This window comes from Fistularia commersonii, chromosome 17, assembly GCF_037954325.1.
Source record: "Fistularia commersonii isolate RoL2024-O1a breed Wild chromosome 17, RoL_Fcom_v1.0, whole genome shotgun sequence".
Classification (NCBI taxonomy): Eukaryota; Metazoa; Chordata; class Actinopteri; order Syngnathiformes; family Fistulariidae; genus Fistularia; species Fistularia commersonii.
Window position 1 is genome coordinate 12,593,255 of NC_141300.1, and position 25,594 is coordinate 12,618,848.

At 45.4% G+C, this 25,594-nt stretch overlaps 1 protein-coding gene across 1 annotated transcript in view; it reads left to right on the top strand.

Annotated features, from left to right (window-relative positions):
* Positions 1 to 25,594, top strand: part of LOC147225219 (NT-3 growth factor receptor-like) — a 139,562-nt gene that overhangs the window by 56,918 nt on the left and 57,050 nt on the right. Inside the window, exons 4-9 of the mRNA XM_086163718.1 lie at positions 7,825 to 7,896; positions 17,404 to 17,558; positions 18,552 to 18,694; positions 18,983 to 19,127; positions 24,416 to 24,528; positions 24,609 to 24,792. Coding sequence (XP_086019844.1) covers positions 7,825 to 7,896; positions 17,404 to 17,558; positions 18,552 to 18,694; positions 18,983 to 19,127; positions 24,416 to 24,528; positions 24,609 to 24,792 — 812 coding nt within the window. The remainder of the gene's footprint in view (positions 1 to 7,824; positions 7,897 to 17,403; positions 17,559 to 18,551; positions 18,695 to 18,982; positions 19,128 to 24,415; positions 24,529 to 24,608; positions 24,793 to 25,594) is intronic.

Consider the following 25,594-nt stretch of genomic DNA (forward strand, 5'->3'; position numbering starts at 1 on the left):
CACGCCTGCATCCACGGCTCTGCCCTGCACACACTCTATATGTCCGCAAACAAGACGCAAACACACCCATCACATTTTGGTGTGTGGGTGTGTGTGTTCGAGTGTGTGTGTGTGTGTTTTGATTATTAGGCGCTGCGTCTCCTCTTTGTTGTAGTCGCTTTGACCTTTCAGAAAGGACACCTCTTGCATGCAGAGAAGACCAAGATGTGTGAGGGAGAAGGCATGAAGCTCTGCTCAGGGACTTTGCGCACTCACACACACACACACACACACACACATGCACCACACTACTCGTGCTATTTAGTGAGGCTCTTTATTCAGAGTGCCTTCCAGTGCCATAGCTTGTACATTTATAGCAATGATGGCCCTTTTCCTTGCACAGTCACAACCTTGCCAGAGCTTCTTCTTTGAAGGATTTCTTCTAAAACCCCATTCGCTATTGACCGGCGCCTTCTCAGACGTCTTCGTAAAAGCAAAGAAAATAGTTTACGATCGCCCCCCACTTTGCATTTCATGGCGGGTGGCGGATTAAGGGAGGGGAGGCGCGGCGGTGGGCATCGGCTCATCGGTACGACCCGGGGACGACGTATGCAGAGTGACTCGCTATTATCATGCAAATTTCCGAGTGTCAGAGTTAAGTGCCGGCGTGCATATTGACGGCGGGATTAAATTCATGAGCAAATAACACGGACGCAGATCAAACACAATCATCAGCGCCGAGTCCCCACCGCCACCCGGGGGTGAATGTGTGTGAGAGCAAACATGTATCAGTATCAATTGTGTAGTAGGCATCATCATCATCATCATCATCAGCAGCAGCAGCAGCAGCTTGTGTCTGGTGCATCCCAAGCTCTCTCGGGCTCATGAATTAACATCACGTGCATGTCCCTCTTGATGGGGGCGGGGTTTGTGGCGCCGCTGTTCCCAGTTCTCATCAAACAGCAAGCCTGAATAACATCTTTACCGTGCATGTCGTGGAAATGCAACTTTTGGTTTTGCTATGTGACGCGTCGTATCTTTGCAAGAGCAAAGCAGAACGAGACAAGACGGCCTCAAGAGGAGCTTTGCGCTCTCGCAATGTTGACATGTGAAGGAACAGTACGGGGAACGTGACGGGAGAGAACCGCACCGACCTCCAGCATCTCCAGCACACCATGCTAGCATACTCAGCAATCACTGGCATGTAGGTTCCTCATGCTCGTAAGGGAACCATCCCATTATATGTAGTAACTTAACTATCATTACATTACATTTGGCAGACGCTTTTATCCAAAGCGACTTACAATAGAGGACGTAAGCACTGCAAATAACACTTGCAAATACAAGATGCACAGGAAATATACAGAACAGTAAGCTGGGGTTAGTTGTTGTGTTTTTTTTTTTTGTTTGTTTGTTTGTTTTTTGGACAAAGACGTACACAAACGTACACACACACACACATGCTGCATAGTCTGACTTGGTGCCTAACCTGATCTAGGGCAGCTCAAGCATCAGCGCAGTAAATAGTCCTGAAAAAGAAAAGTTTTTACCTGTTTCTTAATGTAATGTAATGTAACTTAACTATCCCGCTCTGCAGGCGTATTAAATCTGCAATTTTTCTTTTTCTGGGATGAGCTACCGTTGGAAGAGCCTTCCTTATGTTTTGGGAGCCATATTGATGTGGTAAGACATCACAAACAAAAACACAAAAGTGACAGAACAGACGCCGCGCCCGAATCAAATGTAGTGCAGCAACGTCTTCTTTCACCGGTCTAATTTTTTTAGATTCTTGTCATTTAGTCCAAATGGTGCAAGTCAGGTACGACCTGGGTCTAGGACCCGTTGAATATTCATACATTAAGTACCTATCTACCCATCTGTCCATCTATGCCAAGTAAGTCTACACATTCTGGTGGAAGTGGTTGCAGAAGAGCTGCATGGAAAGCATGCAAACGTTAGCGTTGCGACAGCTAAAACGTGCTCTCCAGGGGTTCCCGCGGTCAAGTAAAGCCTGCTTTAGATGCTTGAAGGTAGTGAAGGCTATTTCAACATGACCTTTTCTTCTTTAAATGTGAATGCTTTGTGTTGTGAACTGTTTTTGTCTCCACGACATTCATGAGTAAGGACAAATTTTGTAAAGTTTAAACATGAATAACGTACGGACGGCCCCCCCCGAACCCCCTCCTCAGCAGTTAGGCTGTCACAGCCTCACTTAAATAAACTGAAATCACCACTATCGATTTTCAACTCATTTGTGTAAACAGAGAAAAACAGTGGTGATGGAATTGTCCCCTGTGGCGCTCCCTTGTTCAACGCAATCTCATCTGACACATAATTATCAACAATAACTCTCGGAGGGCAAACAAAAATGAAGTCTCTCATTCACTGAATGAAGCCTCCTGCCGTACCTCAAATCCACCGGCCTGTTTTTTTTTTTTTTTTTACAAAAGATTGTGTTTGCGTGGCATATAAAGCAGAAATAAAATCAGTGTGAAAAAGTGTAGTGTATTGTGAAGAAATAAATGCGTATTTTGGGGGAATTACACAGCTTGCGGTTGCATTATCCGCGCATGCATGGATGGTCTATAGCAAGACGGTAAGATATGGATGATACAGAGTTTCTCCCTTGAACCTCTCGCCTCACATTTGCATAAAAATGTGCCTAAATTATCTATAACTTGACATAAGAGATGGTTGGAGACGGCCAGAGGAGGTGTCATGATGAAGATAAATTGTATTTGGGTGATTTCCAAGTCATTTCGTGCCGGGTCAGCTTGAACGCGGGGCCTACCCTTCACGGTGAACGGCCGTCCTCTTGTCATCGATCCAGAGGGCAGCGGCGTCTCAGCTGGTAGAGCTAGACTTGGAGGGTTAGCCGCTAAGTTCCAGGCTCCTCCTGTTCCGCATGCCAAAGTGTCATTGTTTGCAAGCACCTTGCATGGCACCTCAGCCACCTTAAGTTGAGACCACTTATTACGTCCGGCAAGCATACAAGTCAAAAGACTTGTATGCTTTTTTGGAGATGCTCATTCAACTGATGAGGATTGAGCCTTTTTCCATGTGTTCACAAACATGGTCCACAAATCCACCTCGATTCCCCTCATGGCTTGAGTGCTGTCCATTTTCTGAAATAACATTTTATTTCTCGAATGATTGCTATTATTACCTTTTTTGAGTTTAACAATAAGCTCTGTCGTTGACATCCTAGCACTTTATAATTCAGCCTAAGACCTTAGGGTATGCTCAGGTTACATGAACAGGTATGTTCATTTCAATCATGGTCAAACATCACTGCTGACACACTTCCCACACGTCTTACGTTGCCATGGTTGTTAATCAATTCGTCCACTAGAGGGCAGTACCTAGGTCAGACGAGCACAAACATGGCTGCATGTGGACAGATAATTCTTTACCCTGCTTATATCGACGCCACATTGTCTTTTTCTTCTATGTCCCCTTCCCTGGTCTCACGCGCACAAACTATGCAACACTGCTACCCACGACCTCCGCTGGTACCACTCTGGTTGCATTAGGCTACGTATCTAAGAGCTCCCAGTGAACATAGGAAATGACCGCAGAGGACAAAGAGAAGCAGCCGTTTGTACGTCGATTAAACATTGAGCATGAACTGAATTGTCCCCCGCCAAATATGTTGGTCGTCCGAGTTGGTAATTTCCTCAAGTTCAGTTTGGGTTTGGATTCCAAGTATATGATGTGTCATGCCCTTTATTTTGGGTTAGGGTTGCAACACTTACACCGCAGATTACACGGTTTGACAGGCATTTAGCCGGTGCACAGCATTGTTTCAGGTCTTTGCAAATGATTCCAGTCAAATTTAATCAGAAGGATTACGTTGAACGTCCAGACAAAGGCGGTGCATTCACTTACTCCCGTGTCTCTGAGACGCTCTGATGTTGTGACACAGTTTTTCTATAATGTACTCATCGCCTGTTGACCAAGTTTGAAGGTGACCCTGGAAGAAATAATCTTGTCAAGGCAGGGGAATTGTTGCTTAGCAGCCAGCAGCCAAGCTAGACAAAGAGTCGAACGGACGCCGGCTACATTAGCATGTTGGTGCTATCCAGGCTGCTTGGGATTAGATTCATATTATCATTTACCGGGATGTTACACTAGTCAGTGGTGTTTGTCATTGAGGTGCAGCGTAAGTGGTAAACAAAGGATTACCTCGGTCAGACATTTCCTCGTGAAGCAGGAATCCCCTGCGATTGGGTTTCCCAATCAGGACGGCACCAAAATATGAGGGATATTTGGATACAAATTTGTATTCCGTGAGACGCAGCTTTTAATCCTTTTGGCTTGAGGAAAGCACTGCAAAGAAAAACAAAAAAATAACAAAACAGACTTTGGATGAGGCCAATATGCGCCGCTTTCGTGCGTCCTCTCGTGCCGAGCAGGTCGGTTTGGGTTCGGGACGCATTTGTGTACGTGGAACGCGACCAACTTCAGTTTTTCAGACGTCAACGCGCCCCTCGCTTCATCTCGGCATCAATAACCTGTCAGCGGGCTCTGCCAGAGTAAATGTCAAACTGGCCCCCGACTGATTTGATAGTTCTCACATTCGGCTCCCCCGAGGTCGGGGGGGGGGATTCCGGATTAACTCCACAGCATTAATGAGAGCTTACCCCGGTGTTTGGATTGGTTCTTTGCGGGCCTCTCAGCACTGTTGCAGTTTCAGAGGAGGAGCCTCCTGTCTCGCCCGGGCCGGCCGTGTGGCTCCGTCTCCTCTGTTTGCCTTCCCCCTCTGGCCCGGAGCCCGTTTGCACGGTACTCGACCATGCGACGCCTGACGTGAGCCAGGACGAGGAGCAAACACGGCAACTTCCGGTCCAGTCATAAAATACCGTTTCTGCACTCCCTTTCATTTTCTAGTGAAATTTCATTACCACGTACAAACTCCAGACTGGAGGGTAGATTAATTTATTTACTCTTTAGGGAAATGTTAATCAAATCCAAAGCAAAAGTTACGGTCTTCCATCTTCTTGGTTCCTGGTTTAATTGCTGTTTTGGTTTGCTAACCTTTCTTAATTCGATCATTGCCCTGTTTTGTTTCACCATCCAGAAAATCACAGTTTACTTACATTTGGAAAACCAAATCCATGTTACAAACGTTGCAGATTAAACTGGATTTTCCAAGTTTTTAAAAGTCAAACTTCCACAAACGAACATCATGACGGTTGGGAACCTTTCACACTGGAGGAACTTTGTGCAGTTCTGACAACTTCTTCAGATACGAGGCTGTTTCTTGGTGCATTGGGAGAGCAGAAGAACCAGGAGCCGTGGACCTCAGGTCCTAGAACCATCGTAGCTCCTGCCGATGACCCCGTCATCTGATGTGATGTTGGTGCTTGGTGGAACTCATAAGCCATGTCCATCACCAGATACCACCGGTTTAAAAAACTATGGCGGTCACCAATCAGGTTTTTTTTCCTGGGACAAAGCAGACAGAAGTAGTGAGAAATGGAGCGATGAAGAGCTCCAAATTTTTCTGTCCTACTATCCCTCAGAGGGGGTGTTCAGGGCTCACAGAGGAACTTCTACATTTTAACCAGAATAAATGTAGAGCTAACAGCTAACGGGGTTCTTCACACGGCGAAGCAGTGCAGGGAGAAGATAAAAACACCTCAACTATCTGATGGTCCATGGCTATTATTCCCTGAACGCTGTGGCAGCTTCCACCTCCATGTACTCCGTCTTCCTCTTCTTCTTCTTTGCTGGTTTGAGCTCAAGGTGCACGTTGTAGACGCTAGCATGGCACCAGGCGCGAAGGTGATCCCTTACCGTGGGAATGCAAAACCAAGAGGAGTTCCTGGAACAAACCTGGCATCGAGAATAGCCTGTTATTCTCGGTAGACGCCGCATTCTTCTTCGGATTCTTGATGTAACAGCTTTGATATACCCGGAACACAATCATGTCAAACTATTGCTTACAGATTCTTAATATTTGTGTACCATTATGGACTCCAAATAAGGACAGGAGGAGCTGGCAATCTCCACGACAACAGCCGCCCCCCTGCTGTGCCCCAGCTCAACTTATCAACGCACTTTCTTCGCCACATTTCTAATTATAATGAGGAGACGGGGATTCCTCGGGGCACCTCGGCCCTGCTGTCGAGCTCCTCCCCGCAATCTGCCTCACGTCGCCGTGAAAGCAAACACCTGCGAATGGCGGTGAAGGAGGTCGGGGGGTGGGATGGGGGGGTGCGGAGGGTCACGACCTCGCTCGAGTCCAGACGGTTATGGGGTTTTCTGGTTTGTTAAGTATCAGATCTCCTGGCCTGACGGCGCCGTTGGTATAAGACTCGGCTGCTGTTTATCTGAGATGTAATGCTACATCGCCCGATGCGTGATACATTTATACCTTGACTCACGAGTTTGGTTCTGTGAGTGAGCTCATGACTCACTGGCTCATTATCAAATTAAATTTCCTTATTAAAATGAATAGAAAGCTATACTGTTATGTATCCATTCCAGCTCCCCACTTTTGTCATGTTTTCAAATTTCACTTTGTAAAAAACAATAATATATCATAAAAGAGAATGTAAACACATGTATTTACCTTGAAAATGGGATGTAGAAGTTGGCGTCTTTCATTGTTGCTCTATCCTTAACTTAGCTTACTGGCTAGGCTCTTAATGCTGCAACGTGCTGCTAAAAAGAACTTAGCTGCACTTTGTCTAAATTCCATTTATGGACGGAATGATTCCGCTCCTCTTTTTCAAACATCAAACCGTCCCCAACTGGCTTTGAGCGACTTTTCCAATGTCTCGTCCGTAGATATTCCCGTAAATATCTCCTGCCTTCCCACAGATGATGCTCTCATCAGCTTATCTCAACAACTTCTCCGTTTCTTCATGGATGGATTTCTTCACCACCTCGCTTGTGTTTTTCTTATCTCTGGGTTAGCTAGCGGCAGGTGGCCGTCCCGCGGTCTTTAAACGCCACTTTACGGACAGCGGGGGCCACGTTAAGTCATCCCGCTGCTCCTTACTCAAAAAATCCTCTGAGCAACGGCACGGATCTTGGAAAACTCCTTAAAAGATTCACTCGTGTATCAAGGCTCCACTGTATTAACGTGAAATGTGCACAAAAAAAAATATCACATCCCTCATTTAAAAACGCAAATCATCGTCGCAAAGCCAGAGCCTGACGAGCAAACGGCTCGTAGCGCGTTCGAACTTTGAGTCAAACTCTGCGCGGGAGCTCCGGGTTGAGGTCTCGGTTCTGGTTCGTCGGAAAGCGAAGAAAAGAACAGCCGCGTCAGCGCAAGGTTGCATCCATTGATTGTGGAAAAGCACCGCTCCATTACTGAGGTCCTTAAGTCTTGAAAAGTGGGTTTTATTTCCTCACCACCCCAGCAAGGTTGACTCCTCCCGGAACAATAGAATTGTTTTACGGCAAGTTGTACCGACGCGCGCCCGGCATCGACATCAACATCAACATGGTCACTGCGGCTTCGAGCTTTGACCCGCGGACAAGAGGAATCTTGGTCGGGGCTCGATATCTATCAGGAGTCCCACTTTCTTCGAGCGAAACTTTGCAGGCAACCTTCTTCTTTTATAACGATTGGCTTTTCTTTTCATCACTCGTCCTTTTACTGCGCCGCATAGATCCGAGGCACCTCGTGAAGGAAACGCGGTCACCGATCTCCGACCTCGGAAAAAACGTTTTGTTTTCTTTTTCCGCAGCCATGAAAAGATGCCACGAGGAGACATCAAGACTTCAGCCGGCTATTTTTCTTTTCTATTTTTTTAGAGATTTATTGTTAGAAGTAACAGTGGCAAACCGTGATTTATAACTACTGTTATGTTTTTCTCTCTTCAACAGCAACCTCTCCAAGAACCCCATGCTGACCACCTTCTCATGGCAGATCTTTGAACAGCTGCAACTCGTGGAACTGTAAGTGAACCCGTCCTCCTCCGTAGTGACGCTGTCAAGAAGGGCCCTGGTTGGATTCCCACTTCCTGTGTGGAGTCTCCATGTTCTCCCCGTATTTGTGGGGTTCCTCACGGTTCTCCGGGTTCTTCCCAAAGTCCAAACCCATGCAGGAGGTTCGGTGGAGACCCTACATTGTCCAGACATGTGAATAGGAAGGTGAATGATTGTCTCTATATGACATGTGAATGAGTGGGTGAAGGGTCGTCCGCTCCAGATAGTCTCGGACTAACCACGCTTTTCGGCCAATCAGAGCCGGGCTGGGCTCCAGCTTCATTTCAAGCCGTGTAGATGATGAGATGAATGAAGTCGCGTTCATGAAAATAGCGACTTTGTTTCTAAGTGACTTTAAGATCTTTCTGCACGGTGATTTTTCTACACCTTAGGAAATCGCTCAAAGCGGGCGCTAACACGTGGGGTCCGTCTCACCGAGTTTCCCCTGAGGTAACCTTTGACCTCCAGAGGTCGCCACGCTGCAGTCGCGTGCCGTGAGGAAAAAAATGATATTCTCGTTCCCATTCTCTCCTAATTTGGTGAAATGAGGCAGCAGGTCAGACAGGCTTTGCATGACAGCATGAGGGGAACCATTGTCCAAAACGTTTCTTTTAGTCATAAATAATTCAAGCTAGATGCCGTATGATTTGAAAGACGGCTATTTGGCCAAAATGGCCTTGAATGTGCCGAGAGGGAGCCGGTGACATTGTGAAGCTGATAGCTTCAGCCGGAGCACGGGCAAAAATGGCCTTCCATCTCAGCGCCGCCAGCGGATCGGAGGCGACCCCGGCGCCACGCGCTGCAGAGTCATCCATCCAGATGCGGAGCTCCATCTGGCCGAACGGGGCTCCGGCGAGGGGGCTGCAGGCCGGGGCGCGTCCGGCCAGGGTGCTGAGTGGCCAGTAATTCCAGCACGGAGGTGCCGCTATTTGCAGAGTCTGTATTTCTTTATTTATTTGCACGCTACTTTACTTCAACCTTTAGCGGCTAAAGACTAGCTTGAGCTAAAGCGCTGTCTGCCTTTCCAAAGCTGAATTTTTCCAGTTTTCCTGAAGGCCATTCTGTGGACACGGTGCTGATCTTTCCTTATAAAATCGGCTTTAATACAAAATTATATTCGTCTTTGTGGCGTCCGCTGTCTCCTCAATCGGCGTCATGCAACCAATCACATGAGAGTGTAAGTGGAGGGGGGGGGATTGAGCGACCCCGAGCTGCATTCTCCAGACTTCAGAAGACGATGCCGTTGCTTCTTTTATGACCCCCCGACCAGAAGGAGGGGGAAGGAGTGTCTGCCGGCGCTCAAACACAATTAAACACAAGGCCGGAGGTGATTGGAAGTGTCTTTTAAGAACATTTTTCCTTCCTGAGACGTTTAATTGCAGTTCTTCAAGGACCTCCTCGCATCCTCCTGGGTATTTCACGTTTTTTAAATCGAACGACGCCGACTCCTACCCGCCTGTCTGTCCGCAACGGAAAGAGTGAACCAATGGAAGTCTCCGCGAAGTCTTCTCCATCGAGAAAGGAGAAACGCGTGGAATCGTGGAAGATCTCAGCAGTTCAGACGGGGGTTTGCATGACAATAAAAGACATGCAGGTGGTTCATTGGCGATCCTAAATTGCCCATACCCGGGAATGAATGAGTGAGTGAACGGTTGCATGGGAATGAATGAGTGGATGTTGTAGATCTCTATATGTTGTGCAAATCAAGGAGTGAACGGTTTCATGTTTTGATAGGATGTGCATGAGAGGGTGAATGGGTCTTTGTCAGAATGACTTGAATGAGAGGGTGAATGGTTATTTCTGTCTAATTTACATGAATGAAAGGGTGAATGTTGCACGGTTCTATATGTGAATGGGTGAACCGCGCCTCTCGCCCAGTGATGGCTGGGAAAGATTCCAGGATGAGCAGTACAGATGATGAATGGATGAACATTTTGTGTTTTGGGACCATGAATACATGAAGTTTCAGATATTGCTCAAAGAGTCCAGCGTCCTGAGGTTCCTCCTTAACATGGATTCATGGCGTCATGCGCAAATGTAAAACACCACTCCGGGTTTATGTTGTCGGACCACACCTTCTGGGGGTGTCGGACCAGCGAGCCGGGCCCCGTTCCTCTCAAGCGTCAAACTTCCATTTAAAAAGAAAAAAAAAAGGTCAGATAGCGATGCCTTTGTGAGCCTGCAGGGTCTCGCAGAAGTTTGTTTCATTTCATCACGGAGGTATTCATCCTCAAAATAGGCCTGCACTTCACAGTATGAGCTCAGCTGATGGAGTGCTGTGTGTGTGGGACTGCGCGCGTGCGTGCGTGCGTGCGTGTGTGTGTGTGTGTGTGCGTGCATCTCCCCCCTCCAAAGTGAAAACGACCTGTGATTCAGCAGCCCTTTCGCTGTAATCCTACATTTATTCTCCGTCCGCAGAAATGCTTTCTGGGCCGTGTCGCGCTCCTCGTGAAGATGTGAATCGTGACGCAGCGGATCGTCGTTCTCTGCTTCTTCTCAACCTTTTCATGCTTCCAGAGAAACGGGGCTGTCGCCGAGCCTCTTTGATGGAGCATCCCGTCGGCGCGCCCATGTTTTCGGTGACCTCAATAGGAGCGAGAAAGTGTTTTCCTGAGAAAGAAGAGACTTGTCTTTGAAATGATGGCGTTCTCGGATGTGACTCTTGTTAATGTTTATTATTTTTATAATATCCACATCTACTATCGTAACTCAATTTCACTATCGTAAATAGCTACTGTTACTCAATATCAGCACTGTAAATAATGATAACAATAATAATAATAACGATACATGTTATCGAGGGCAAATTTCAAGGACACTGTGAGGATATATAATATACACACACAAAAAATTAAAACAATCAAAGGGTCAGTGGTAAAGAGTAAACAACAAAAAACATTGCGTATTGTTACTTTTTGTAATTTAGATTTTGCAAAGTAAGTAATGCTGCTTAATTTAACTGTCATGAGTCAAAATTGGTGGTTCAGTTCATTAATGTAACTACATTAATTAACTACATTGCCAACTACTGTTACTAAAAGTAATTATTATGACTTAATATCACTATTGCAATTAATTATGCTGACCTAATATAGCATTGCAAGTAAATAATGTAACTTAATTTCACAATTTAATGTTACTATGTTAGTTAAATTGTTATTTACTGGTGTTTCTTGATGACTTTTCCAAGTACTCTTACTTACTGTAAAATCACAATTATATGTAAATATGGTTACCTAATGTATCTCTTCCAAGTTACTGTTGTTACTTTATATCACTATTGTAACTTTTTATGTTACTATTATTTGATTTCATGACAGTAAGTAACTACTGGTGGCTAATATCACCATTTTAAGTCAGTACTGTTAGCAAATAACACTACTGAAGGTAACTGTTATTCCTAAATAACACCATTGTAAGAAACTAGTATTACCTAATATCACTATTGTTCGTAACTGTTAATACTTAGTATCACCATTCCAAGTTACTATTGTTACTTAATATGACTCCTGTAAGTAACTAGATTTTGTGGTTGTCAGTAACTATTTTAACATCAAATATGAAGCCTTCCTGTTGCATTTACAAACAAGGCCTCACCCAAATGCATCACTTTGACTCTCTTTCCCCAAAAAGACATTTCGAATCCGTCCGTCAGTTATTTTAAATACTTTAATCCCTCCGACCTGTGTAATCTCAGTGAGCCGTTTCACATGATTAACCATCTCACAGTCGAAGCCTGCCTGCTAAAGTGACGGCTGTATTTATTGAACCATTACCTTCATGTTAATGGGACCCTTTGACTGTATATCATGCAGGCTTTCGCTCATTAATTGCAACGCTTATCCTTCAATCAGGGTGGAAGGAGGGCCGGAGCCACGGGGATTCACCCTGGAACAGAAGATCACGTCAGATAGCGACAGACGACCTCACCTAAAGAAATACGATATTCACTCGTTCATTCACACCTCATATAGACACACAACCATCCACTCGTTCACATGTCATTTAAAAACAAACGTCAATTCACTCACTCATTCAAATGCAAGCGTTCACCCTCTCGTTCACACAGAGACGTATAACCAAGCGGTTTTGCTTGTTGCTGTAATTTCACTACAAATCACGCCATTCCAGATAAATTTATTGCGTCCCAGCCAGATGTGTTGGTTAGCATTAGCATCAGCTGCACCGACTGTTGATTTACAACAAAAATGCTATGTGCCATGACGGGTCGGGCGGGATGCAGTCGTGCATGAATGGCTGAATGCATGAAGAAACTCTAAGGCCCAAACATGCGTTCATGTGTTCGTCTAAAAATAATTGCTCGATGATGAAATATTCTATTTTGATCAAAACGTTATTTCATCGAATTTGATTTCAATGGTAACTGCCACGATTTAGAATGAAACTTGAACAGAGTTGTGGAAAAACACACACACACACACTCACATACAACGCCGAAGGAGTGTGTGTGGTATCTGTTCCGGGCCCCGAAGTCCACGTGATCAATTACCCGTCGATCAATACAGGCTATCATTCATTCATTCATTGGGACGTTGCAGCAAACGCGCATTTAAAAATAAACCCGAGTATTTTTGAATCCTTTCCACGCTTTCCGCAGAGCAGAAGCGGCATAAAACCTCATCGCCAATTAGCTCTCATGTTTTTGTTTTTGTTTTTCTTTTTTGCAGTTGTTTTTTTTTTTTTTTTTTTTTTTTCTTTTCTTCCCCCTCCCGTCGGCCCCCCGATAATGTCTAACATCCAGTCCATTTGCGAACGCACTTTTAATGAAAGCTGGAGGTTATCTGCGCCGCATTAATGAGACAGAGAGAGGTTATCTGCGGCGCGGTGGAACAACTCGTCGGCTCCCTCGGCCAGGTAGACGAGTAAACGTAATTAAGTTAATGTCAGAGGATACGAGATTGCATTCGCCGCGTGTCATCAGATAAACTCCAGTCAACTAGGGGGCGGGTGGTGGCGGGCGCTGGTGGGGTTGCAGATTTGAAAGGACTCTGAGATCGCCGCGTTATTCGGGACATTTTCGGTGAATCGTGATCGAACGCGGCCATTAAGCGATATTAATGCGCCGCTAAGGATCGGCCGGAGTCACTCGGCCACCGGCTTCCTCCTCCTCCTCCTCCTCCTCCTCCTACTCGCAGTGACTCACCGTTTTGGCCTCCTTCTGAATAACAGATGGCAAAAACAAGGCGGGCAGGTAAAGTCCACAGGTCCGTCGTTGAAGGTGACAGACGCCGCTCAAGGTGTCTGCGCCAGCCGGCCAAGAAATAGGTGGTTTTAAATGGACCTTTGGATCGGGGGAGGCTTCGGCCTCACGCCGAACGGGTCGGATTTTCCCACGGCGGGGGAGTTTCTACACGGGGTTCCTCAGGGTTCTCCGGGTTCCTCCCGCCGCCGTGGATTTTCAAGGACAGTTATCGAGACGGGACAGGATGGGATCGTTCAGCTTCCGGGCGATCGGCCCAAAACGAGACGGTTGTTACGACGTCTTTATCTGAGGCTTGAAAGGAAGTTTGAGCCAAATTAGAAATGTCAGGGGTTCCTTACCAGGGTTATCACCCAAGGATGGGTCTCCAAGGTTTCCTCAGAAGTTCAGTAGGTTCTGCTCAGCGTTGCAGCGCTTCTGCTCCACACCAAGGAGGCCCCTGGTTGGATTCCCACCGGAGGCTCCTTCTGTGTGGAGTCTCCATGTTCTCCATGCAGGACTTTCAACGGGGAGACCCCACGTTGCCCAGTTTTATGTCTCTATATGACACGGTCGTCGTTTCTCCCGGACGTTTAGATGATGGATTGAATGTTTTGCTGTGAGAATGGTTGTCTGTCTCCGTAAGCGGTCCCGTGATGGATCCATCGTCCAGATATGTGAATGGTTTTTACATTATGCCGCATTTTTCACTTTCTTCTGATCTTATTTTTATTTGACCTTTTATTCTACATATTTATTTTTATTCATATATTTATCTATATTGGCTATCTGCCCCAGGTTGCTATGCAACCTTCTCTCGCCCTCCGATCGCCCCTTGTTTCCCTGGTTCTGATCCTGACGGATGTGTGAATGAACGACCGAATAGTGTGACCTGTGAACGAGAGAGTGAATTTTGTGTCTCTGTGTGACGCGAGATGAAGGGTTATACGTCTCCAAAAAGGTTGGAATAGATAATGAACGTATGAATCGGTATCGGCGCAGTGTTTTACTAAGCCGGCGTTGTGCGTTCGGCGCTTTCTGCGTCGCATTTCCCGCCCTCGCCTGCGTGCGAGAACTCACAATCGTCCTCAGGTGTGAAGGAGAAGGTGAACGGTTGAACGCGGCTCTGTGATCGACAGCTGACCAGAACACGACCCCCTTCCTTCCCCCTCGCCCGGCGTCCGCCGGGATTTCCCCTCTCGCATCCTTCGTGCGGGATAAGCGGCTTGAATAATGAGTGAATATTTCATAAATGCCGTGACATTGACGGAGCGTTCAAAGACGTTTCCGGGAGACGGGACGGTGTGTGTGACGCGCTCGCTGAACCAGACCTGAACTGTGTTTTTGCACACCTGCATTGCAGGGTGTCGCCAAATTACAGATAAAAGTGCCTCGTTCCTCCAACAAAGTCGGGGATGAATACATCGGTGAAACTAAAAATTGTTTTTACTTCCAAATCTAAAGTTGGTTCGTAGACGAGCTCATATCTGGATATTAGACCGGCGGAGGCGTCGTGCATCAGACTGAGGAATTCGGGATGAGCATCTTCTCGCCGAGATGAAGAAGCTTAATTTGGCCTGCGAAGCTTCTTCATATCAGAAATTAGAAGAATTATTGTTCATTTCGCGAGGGGGTTTTCTTTGCCTTTCGTTTAAGGAGATTTGTGTCTTTCAAACCTGTAATTAAGTCATTCATTCATCCGTTCATTTATGCATTCAGTCATTCATTATCCTGATTTTTTTGCCAATATGGTGACAGGGACAAAACCATCCACTGTCATTTGCATGTCGTGTAGAGAGATAAAACCATCCATTCACTCAATCACACCTCACATAGAGATATATGACAATTATTCACTCGTTCATGCATTAAACCATCCGTATGTCAGAGACATGCAATAATCCACCCTCTCATTCACCTCAACTAGAGACGTGTAACCATTCACCCTCTCATTTACACCTGACATCGAGATACACGACAATTATTCACTCGTTCATGCATGTCATTTGCACGTCAAATTTGAGACACGCAATAGTTCACCCTGTCATTCACAGCGCACATCAAGACATGTTATCATTCATTCATTCGTCATTCAGTCAGACAACCGTTCACCCTTTCATTCCAACATGATCTATTCACTCATTCATCCAGTTCCCTCACTCAAAGTGAGATTAGAATCTCATTTGTGTTTCTACGAATTTTGCACAACCGCCGACTCTGTTTACATGTGCTAAATCTTCTGGTCGGAGATCTTCTGGTCGCGGGAGAGGTGTCTTCATCCCCTCCCGTCGTTTCGTCGCCGGGCTCCTCTTCATCTGCGGTCGTTCCACGCGCCGCAGACATGCTAATGAGGAGCTGCCAAGTGACTGGAGAGAGTCAGTGCACTCTGATCCTGGGCTACATTCCCATTTCTTTATTTATTTCTCTATTTTAATCAGCAGCAGCACCTCAAAGTTCCGACGCCAAGTGTGTGTTTGTGTGTGTGTGTGTGTGTGTGTGTGTGACGGAGAGAAAAAAAAACAGTGTGACAGCTCCTGGCTGATGCTAGCTCAGGTGCTGTCACAGAACTCCCTCCTCATCTGGGAAAATACAGCAGCGGTTCATACGTGTAAAGTACTTTTTTTTTTTTTCCCGGTTTCATTACAAAACTAAAGTTTTCATCTTTTTTAAAGTAAAAAAAAAAAAAAAAAAAAGATTCCTCTCATTCTGCTCCGTCTCAGGCAGACAGCGCTTTTGTCCTGCGGCTCTTTTCCCGAGACAAATCCACTTTGTTCTATTTATCAAACCTGTGCTGTAATATAGCAACTATTGATCGTGGAGTTGGATATAAGCAGGTGATAATGTGTGTGTGTGTGTGTGTGTGTGTGTGTGTGTGTGCGTGTGTTTGTGTATGTGTGTATATTATGGATGTGTATCAGTTTGGGTTTCAGTTCAGCAAATGTTCATTACTCCCAGCCCTTTCCCCTTCGCAAACACAGCAACACACACAAGATAGCTTACATTCATCACAGCGGGCCTGCAGGGCGGCGAGAAACTACTTTATCTCCACTCAGTGTGTGTGTGTGTGTGTGTGCGCATGTGTGTGTGTGTGTGTTTGTGTTGCAGGTATTCCTCATGCTACTGGGACATAAATGTGTTCACGCAGCGGTTTTATGGGGACAAACTAAAATGTAAATGGCCGGGCGATGATGACTTGTCTGATAATGAAGGGGAGGCGGATTTGGGAATTCATTCATTCATTCATTCATTCATTCACATTCTATGCCACTATTTTGCATTCTGGGTCACAGGGGTGCTGGAGTCCATCGAGAGGTTCCACCTGGATCCGTCACAGGACCACTTCTAGAGACATAAAACTAGCATTCACTCATTCATATGTCACTCATAGCATACATTTGGACAATGTAGGGTCTCTGGTGAAGCTCCTGCATGTGTTTGGACCGTGTGAGGAACCCTGAGGAACCTCACGCAGACACGGGGAGAACATGGAAGCTCCCCCTAATAAGGGAATCCAAGCAGGGACCTTCTTTTCAGGCGAGCGGTTCGACGACATCTCATGAGACCCGGTAAAATTCAAATTAATATCGGCTGAATTCATTCAGGGACGACCCCGGGCAGGTGTTGCCTTCAGGATTTGAACTTTCAGCCACATTTCACATGAATATTTAACGTTTTATTTTTGGAGACTTTCCTCTAAAGCTAGTGACATTTACGATCAGATTAATCCACGAGTCCAGATTCCGTTTTCACCCCTTTGCAGATCCGACAGATCCTTCCCATTCACTCCGAGTCCCGGATAAGGGGACAATATACAGACCGAGTGTGAGAACCAGCCGACGCTATCGGTTGAGGAGAAACCCTCCCGTGTTGCATTCAGCACTTTCAAAGGTTCTTCTCATGAATAAGAAAATGAGCTCCGGTCCTTTAAAAAAAGGATTCAAAAATAAACACTCAAACATGTCCGGTGAGAAGAAGCGACTGCTCGATCCGGGGACAGAAACGATGCGGCCGTTCGACAGTCGTGGCGTTCACCGTGGAGCGGAACGTGTCCCATCCGCTGCCGGAAGGGATGCTAGTTACCAGCTAACTAGATGTTTAGAAAGATGGTCCAAACCGTCCCCCGAGTGCATCTGAGGTTCAGCGACGGTGATGTCGCCGTCAAGCAAAAATGTATACGAACCTCGTCGAGCTTCTACACGGAGTGCGCGTTTCCGGCTGTTTCCATGACGTTGCCATTTAGCGCGGTGCTAACGCCTGGGCCCGCTGTCATCCCGCAGTCACCTGGAGGAAGTGGTGTTCAACTGCGGCTGTGAGATCCGCTGGCTGCAGCTGTGGCAGCAGAGGGGAGAGGCGGGGCTGAGCAGTCAGCAGCTACAGTGCAGCGACGGCAACAAGACCATCCTGCTGCAGGAAATGAACATCAGCAAGTGTGGTGAGACTGAGGGATGCATGTGTCGCCACATCCTTGAGGAAGGTGTCATTCCTCAACGTACCCGGTGTTCGAATGGATTTATGGATCGGATTGTCAGAAAGCATTGATTTTTATTAAGTTTTCCAACACCTTTTCCAAATGTGTCTAGCATTTGTTTTATGTTTACTTTACACATGAACAGAGAGAAAAAAAAAACATCATAAATCATAATAATCATCTCATCCTCAATTAAAATAACAGCTTTTTTTTTTAGATCAGGGAAATGGGAGAAATATACAGGAATTAATAAAACCCATCAGAGCTTGTCAGGTCCAGCAGTCAGACACAGATAATGATAATAATAATAATAATAATAACAATAATAATTCATTTTATTTAAACCGTCCTTCTTGTATGCCAGAGGGCAATGACAAGACATAAACATAGACATAAACTACAGATTCAAAATAAACAAGGAAAAAATAAAAATGATAAAAGTGATTAAATGGTGAAAGTAAAATAAATAAATGAATACTAAATAAATAAATACAAATTAAGATAATACAGGTGTTTCTCGAGGTAAAGAAATGCATAAAATTTTTAAAAAAATATAGAAAACAGGTAAACAATACCGGCAAACACGACACAAGGGTTCCAACAAATGTTAAATATGTGGGAATTGAATGCATGGTTGACCAGTAACGGAGTTACTCTATCGCAGCAATCATGAACAGGTTCATTCATGGTGGAAATAAAGGGGACCCGGGAGGCAATGGAAAATCTGAAATATACTTATCAGTGCATACATATCATATTCACTACACAGCATATTCCACGTGCCGTATCGTCCAGGAGGCTGGAAATTGGAACAGGAATATAAATCTGATGTGAATCCGAAGAAAAGAAAAACATCGGTTTTGAGAGCTTTACATTTGTTATGCATGCAGGGAGAAGCAATTTGTCCCAACCGTCTCCCTCTATCCGTCCCTCTATCCCCCTGTTTCCGCCTCCCAGACCTACCAGACATCAGCGTCAGCCACAGCAACCTGACGGTGCGGGAGGGGGGCCGGGTCACGGCCACGTGCAACGGCTCTGGCTCGCCGCTTCCCGAAGTGGACTGGCCCGTGAATGGCCTGCGCACCTTCGATTCTCAAGACGTAGGTGAACGCGCGCACGCATGCTAAAAACGTATCGTTTCCAGACAGGAGCTGCAGTCCCACGTCCAGGATCTTATCTCGGTTTAGGCTGAACTCTCAAGAAAAAACGGCCGCTGTGTATTTTATCACCTCTGATAGCCGGGGAAGGTTTGAAAATGAGAAGAAGTCCCGCCGTTTGAGAAAAGACGGGCAAATTCTTGGGGATTTGATGATCGGCGGCGGTTCGGGAGAAGATCTGGGTCCGGATCAGGAACCTGTAGGAACCTGACGCTCTCGCTTTCCCTGCAGGCCAAAGTCTACGGCAACAACACCATCCATTCCATCAACATCACGCTGATCAACGTGAGCAGGGACGACAACAACTTCCTGCTGACTTGCACGGCCATGAACATCGTGGGCATGACCAACGCTTCCATCCAGCTCACCGTTCACTGTGAGTCCACACACACACACACACACACACACACACAGATGCATATGAAGTGCCTCTATTAAATGACTTACATTTCCCGTTAAACAGTCACTCTATGGAAGCACTTATTAGTTGTTTCATCATCCTAAACAGGCCCATCCATCATCATTACAACCCATACACCTCCGTGCATGTGTGTGTGTGTGTGTGTGTGTGTGTGCGTGCTGTCTCCTTACACTTAGATGACCTACAAAAGGAGGTAGTTTGCTTAAATGTTTTATCACACGGGAAAAGGCTCATAAATTACCCTGTCAGCCGGCAATTACGGAGGCCAGCGACGGCCTCACCCCCTGCAAATCACGCCGAACGTCCTGCTGCAGTTGTTGGATCCGCGGTTAATTCTCGTTAAATAAAATGTGAGTGGCCTTTTGAAACCCGTCCTGATCACTTGTTAAACACCTGATCTTTGGTTTGTTTTTTTTTTCTCCCGGACGATTGTTTCATTTCGCTTTAATTATGCGATGCGGAGCGGCGGTGATGAATCGCCCTTTGAACGCCGGACCAGATATTGCTGGTTGTTACATCACCGTCAGACGGGACCTTTTAACATCACACTGGTTTAGATTCAGCGACGTTCAAGGCTTTTGATTGAGTTATGAAGTAAAGTTAAAGCACAGAGTAACTGGGCTGTCAAAAATGAACGCATTCACGCAGTTTAATTAATTTGCATGATTAATTTGATTTAGGCGATTAACTGACACACAATGTACAATGACTCCAAATCCCATAATTCCACTCACTGGAGCAGATTGGTGCTCCGATGCCTCCTGCTAGCCTAGCGGAACCCACTCCGTCTAGAGTTCACGAATAAGAGAGGAAAAAAACGGTTGGTACATTTTTATGCACCTTATTTTCATTTATCAATCTAGACAATACTCTCAAACAAATATGGTGTTACAATTTGAAGAAACAAATTTTAACAGTGTATATATATATATATATATATATATATATATATATATTCTCCTCGAACAAATAGTGTGTTACAATTTGAAGAAATATGGCGTTAAAATTTGAAGAAACAAATTTTCCAGTTTCCTCCCACATTACAAAAACATGCAGCAGGTTAATTGGAGTGGATGAATGGCTGTTTGTCTACATGTCCGAGGTGAACCGCGCATCTCGCACGATGACAGCTGGGATAGGCTTCAGCATCCCACGGGACCCTGAGGGCTGAAGAAGGATGGATGGATGGATATAAAGACACTGATAAAATGTTTTAATTTCTACAGATATATATAAGAAATTGATTCATTAACTCAGACTAAGTTAATTATGATTAATCTCAATTAATCAACCAGACTAAAATTGTAAACATTTGATAGGCCTTCTATGTTTATCTAAAAATATAAAGGTGAAACGTCTATTGAACGTAAATTTTAGTCTGATATATATTTTTAGATAGAAATAATATATTTATATATAATATATTATATATTCAAATATAGATTTTTTTCATTTTTTGGTTGTAGAAAGACTTTATTTTTCACTGAGCAGCGGATTTGGTGTTCAGATGTCTTGCAACCAAACCAAACCATATTTGCCTTCCAGTATATTCATTTTCTTTTCATTTAATAACAAAAGAAATTGAAACTTCAAGCAGGAAGTGCTTCTGTGAAAAGACAGCTACTTCCTTTAGCTCCCTCCTCCCGTTTTGGGTTCGTTCGGCCATCTTAGCATCGGAGCGCCGATCGTCAGAGTAAATTGCACACATCAATCGCGTCAAAATAATGAATCTAGATAATCAGGGATTATCTAATTAATCTGGATTAAAGCCTTAATTTTGAGCCCTGACATGTATATGCATGTATATATATATATCCTCTACCATTGCTGGCCTTGCGTCGGAGTTATAAAACCTCCAAGTTGTCATCACAGCGCACACAGGTGGGGAGCGATGGGTCCCGTCTCACAGGTGCAGCAAATGAATATTCACCGCTCAGACGGGACGCACAACTGTTACCAGGCTGACAGACGAGTGACGGCTCATGAAGCCGCAAGGTTTCGTAAAGGTTAATTCTGGTACCCCAGAGTTATCATCGCCGTTTGAGGACACGTGATGGATAACAACATCATGCGGCAGCGACGGGGAAGGGGCTCTGCGTCGGCTCCAGGGTGCCGGAGTGTACCCAGTTTTTACGGTTTTAGTAGGAAAAACATGTCTCACCTTGACTTCCTGTTTTGTGTTGCTGGGTCTTTTTTTTTTCCCCGTGTTCCTTTTTTCTCGGTGGCCCTCGCCGCGCTTTGTTTTCCCGATCCGAACTGAAATTGGTTTGGTGTTTATCCGTCCCGTTGGAAGGGCGCGCCTTTCCTTCTATTATGTGAACAGGCTATTGCATATCAGGTTGTACAGTGTGTGCCTGTCAAACTGCCAAGGATATTGCGGTTCACATCCTGTGACATCCCATAGCAGCATGCAGTACAATAATACCACGGGTTCTGACGAACCCTGATAGAACCTGACAGTCTCGAGGGAAAGCCGACCGGGGGTTGCAAAGAGTGGATCTCCTGTTTTTTTAACCTAATTGATTGGGTGTATCTGCGGCGGGAGGGAATTTGAAGCTCCCACCCTTTTATTATTGGAAATAAAAGGGGTTTATCAATCATTCAACTGGGTCCAAAATATGAGACACGATTCTCTGCAATGATTTTTAAATTGGTGATATTATGAGAATTGACTCTTTTAAAAGCTACGGGGTTTCAGAGGAAAAAAAAAAAAAATCTTTATATATACAAATAGTTATACGTGTTTCAGAGAAAAAATGAAATAAAATACATATATATTCATATGAATATATATATATATATGAATATATATATGAATATATAAATACTACAATATATAAATACTAGTATATAAATACTAAATACTATAAATGATTTTTTAAATGCTTTGGTTTCAGAATTTTATTTCATTTATTTTTATATATATATACGCACATAAAAAACACAGGATTTTAATTAAAGACTTCAAATTACCCTGTGTGAATGTTTGTTTGCCTATATATGGTGTGTGAATGAATGAGTGAATTGTTGTATAAACAGCCCGGAGGTTGCCCGGCAACCGATAAACCCCGTCTCTCGTCCAATCACAGCAGGGATAGGCTCCGGCAACCCTGAGTGCGGAATAAGTGGCGTAGATAATCCATGAATGAATGAATTAATGACTTTATATACATGCACAGCTGAGTGAAGGTCATCAAACCTCTTGGTTTGACTCGGTGGAACCGTGTCGGTTTCGTACCTCATGGTTTCAGACGGTTTTCTGAGGAAACATTTGGATTCCCATCCGGCTCTGGACGTTTGAAACAACGGGACCTTCTGATATCTGCCCCTGTGAAGTCTGAAGGCTGTGTGTTGTTTCCGTTCAGCCTTCACCAACCACAAGTTGTTTTTTTTTTAATCTTACCGTGTGTAATTACATTTCCTCTCTTTGCGCTTGTTTCCTTTTGTTTATCTTCTCACCGAGTTTCCATTTGAATTTATCTCCAGGAACGCAGCTGTTGGTTCTACAAGTTAGTTTTTATTGGGGCGCACATTTAATCCTGCTTAGAAAACTCAACCTCGCATTCGTATATTCCTTTCTTGCTCACATTTGATGCGGATCTGACCGGACGCCGCTGCTCCAGCCATGGTTCCTGTTGTATTTCATCTTCATCCCAACACAAAGGAGCCTCAGAGAGCAGACGCACGAGGCGACAGGCCTCCCCGTATATCAACCCGGTGAAACACCAACCGTGGATTTGTAGTTACCACTCAACCTGCGACTTGCTGTGGCGAAAGTCCATTATTCAAGTGTGGTAACGGCGCATTGATCCGCTATTGAGCAGCGCTCGGTTTTATGAGGAGTCACTTCAAAAGGAGAGTTGGCTTTCTGCGGCTGCAGGGAAGGAAGGGGAGGTTCTGAGCCGCTTCCTGCTCTGCCCTCTGGAGATGCACTCATTCATCCATTCATCGTCTATCCAGATGATCCTGTAGTCAGGGGTGAGGGGGGGCCGGTTCAACCTGGACCCCTCAACGACCATTCACCCTGTCGTAGAGACCCACAACCATTCACCCTCTCATCGATATATGAAACCATTCACCCTGTCGTAGAGACCTACAACCATTCACCCTCTCATCGATATATGAAATCATTCACCCTCTCATTGAAATGTGAAGCCATTCACCCTCTCATAGAGATATGCAACCATTCACCCTCTCATTGAGACATGCAACCATTCACCCTCTCATCAATATATGAAATCATTCACCCTCTCATCATAATATGCAACCATTCACCCTCTCATAGAGATATGCAACTATTCACCCTCTCATTGAGACATGCAACCATTTACCCTCTTATAGAGACATGCAACCATTCACCCTCTCATCGATATATGCAACCATTCACCCTCTCATAGACAAATGCACCCATTCACCCTCTCATTGAGACATGCAACCATTAACCCTCTCATCGATATATGCAACCATTTACCCTCTCATAGAGATATACAACCATTCACCCTCTCATTGAGACATGCAACCATTCACCCTCTCATAGACAAATGCAACCATTCATCCTCTCATAGATATATGAAACACTCCCCCTCTCAGAGAGGCGTGCATCCATTTACTCTCTCGTTCACATTGTATATAGAGATATTCTATTCACCCTCTCATCCATGTCATGTAGACAGCCATTCACCCTGTCATTTAAATGTCATATAGAGACGTGTATCCCTTCACCCTCTCATTGAAGCATATACCATTCACCCTGTCATTCTTGTTGCATCTAGAGATATAAGGATTCACCCTCTCATCCACAAGCCATACAACTGCTGCCCCCCCTGCGTGGTATCAGTGGCAGTCAGAGGAATGAGCTGCCACTGATCCACGAGGAGGCCATCTAAAGACTGTTTATCCCCACAGGATAAAGTCGTAAAGACAAAAATAATGTGGATCAATGCAAAGAGAAGGAACAGGAATAGCGGGGTTACGTGAAAAACCGTAGACGACTCGTAACCGAGCCGTGCGTGAAGGGTGCTTTCTGGTGCTTTCAGCCTAGATACGTATCCATTTGTTGACCGTATCGACACTCTGCTGCCCCTGACTGCTCCTGTTGATGAATGCTCGGATAAATCAGGCGTCCGCAGCCGTTATTGATTTATCGCTGAAATCTTTCCGGTTATTCACTGGTTTTGGCTTGACTTAGAGACCTCCTCGGAGCAGACTCACACCGTCCCCTCTTTTCCTGTTTCCTGTTCCAGTCCCTCCTTCCATTGTAAAGCTCAAGGAGCCAGAGCGCCGCCACGACACCTGCATCGAGTTCACGGTCCGGGGATCGCCCCACCCAACCTTGAGTTGGTTCTACAAAGACAAGGTGCTTCTATCGGTCCTCCAAAGTCTTAACCCCGTTGTATCTCGCGGCGGACCGACCTTTTTCCTCGGTTCTTCGTGCAGGAGATCTCCCACACCGAGTATGTCCGGCCCGACATGGACGTGTACCAGGACTACATCGAAGGATGCCTGACGTTCAAAAACCCCACGCACCACAACAACGGCAACTACACGCTGAAAGCCACCAACTACCTTGGGGAGGCGCAGAGCACCGTGCACGGCCACTTCCTGGACACCCCGTTCGGAGGTACGGGAAGCTTTGGGTGGCGCATGTTGCAAAAATAACGACAAAACAGACGGTTCATGGATTGGTAAAACATTCAAATGCAGTTGTAGAGATACGAGAGTTTACCTCGTTCTACTTCTCCAAATATATATATATATTTATTTCCAAATTTTTGGCGAACCCACTCCTCAGAGGTTTCATGTTAAACGTCCCCTCTCATGTTTCTCCTTTGTTCCAGAAGCGTGGGGAATGTTTAGAGACCAAAAGGAAAAGCAGCGTTATTTTCAAAAGCATTTCAGAAAGGGAATAATGAATAATTCCCTGAATAATCAAGAGTTATGTGTTAAGGTCGACTTTTAGATTCTCGTTAGCGTCGTTGAACGCCGGTGCGTTAGACAGTGAGGTGACGGGACGTGTAGCCTCCGGTTACCTCCGCGTAAATGAACTGCAGAAAGGAGCAGATGGCCTTGTCAGACGTTCCTCTCGCCATTCACGTCCTGTCCTCGCACCCGCTCTATTTTGGTAACCCAGCGAGATCCTCGTGCCGCTGCAGACGCTCAAAGGATGGGAGCTTATTGTCGAAATCTTCTTGTTGTGGTAACTGGGCTTGAATTTCTTCCCTTGAAGACGTTCCAGCCCTCATCCCAGAGGCTTCTTCAGTTCCATTGACCCGTTGGGACTTTCCCAACATTACTGCCGGGGTTTTGGGCGGGTCCGGGTAGAGTTGATCGGTACAAACTTGGTCTAAAGGAGCTGTTAAGCTCATGGGGGTGCCTTTCATTGGGGACAACGTTGGGGAATATGTAAAGGTAAAGATAGACAA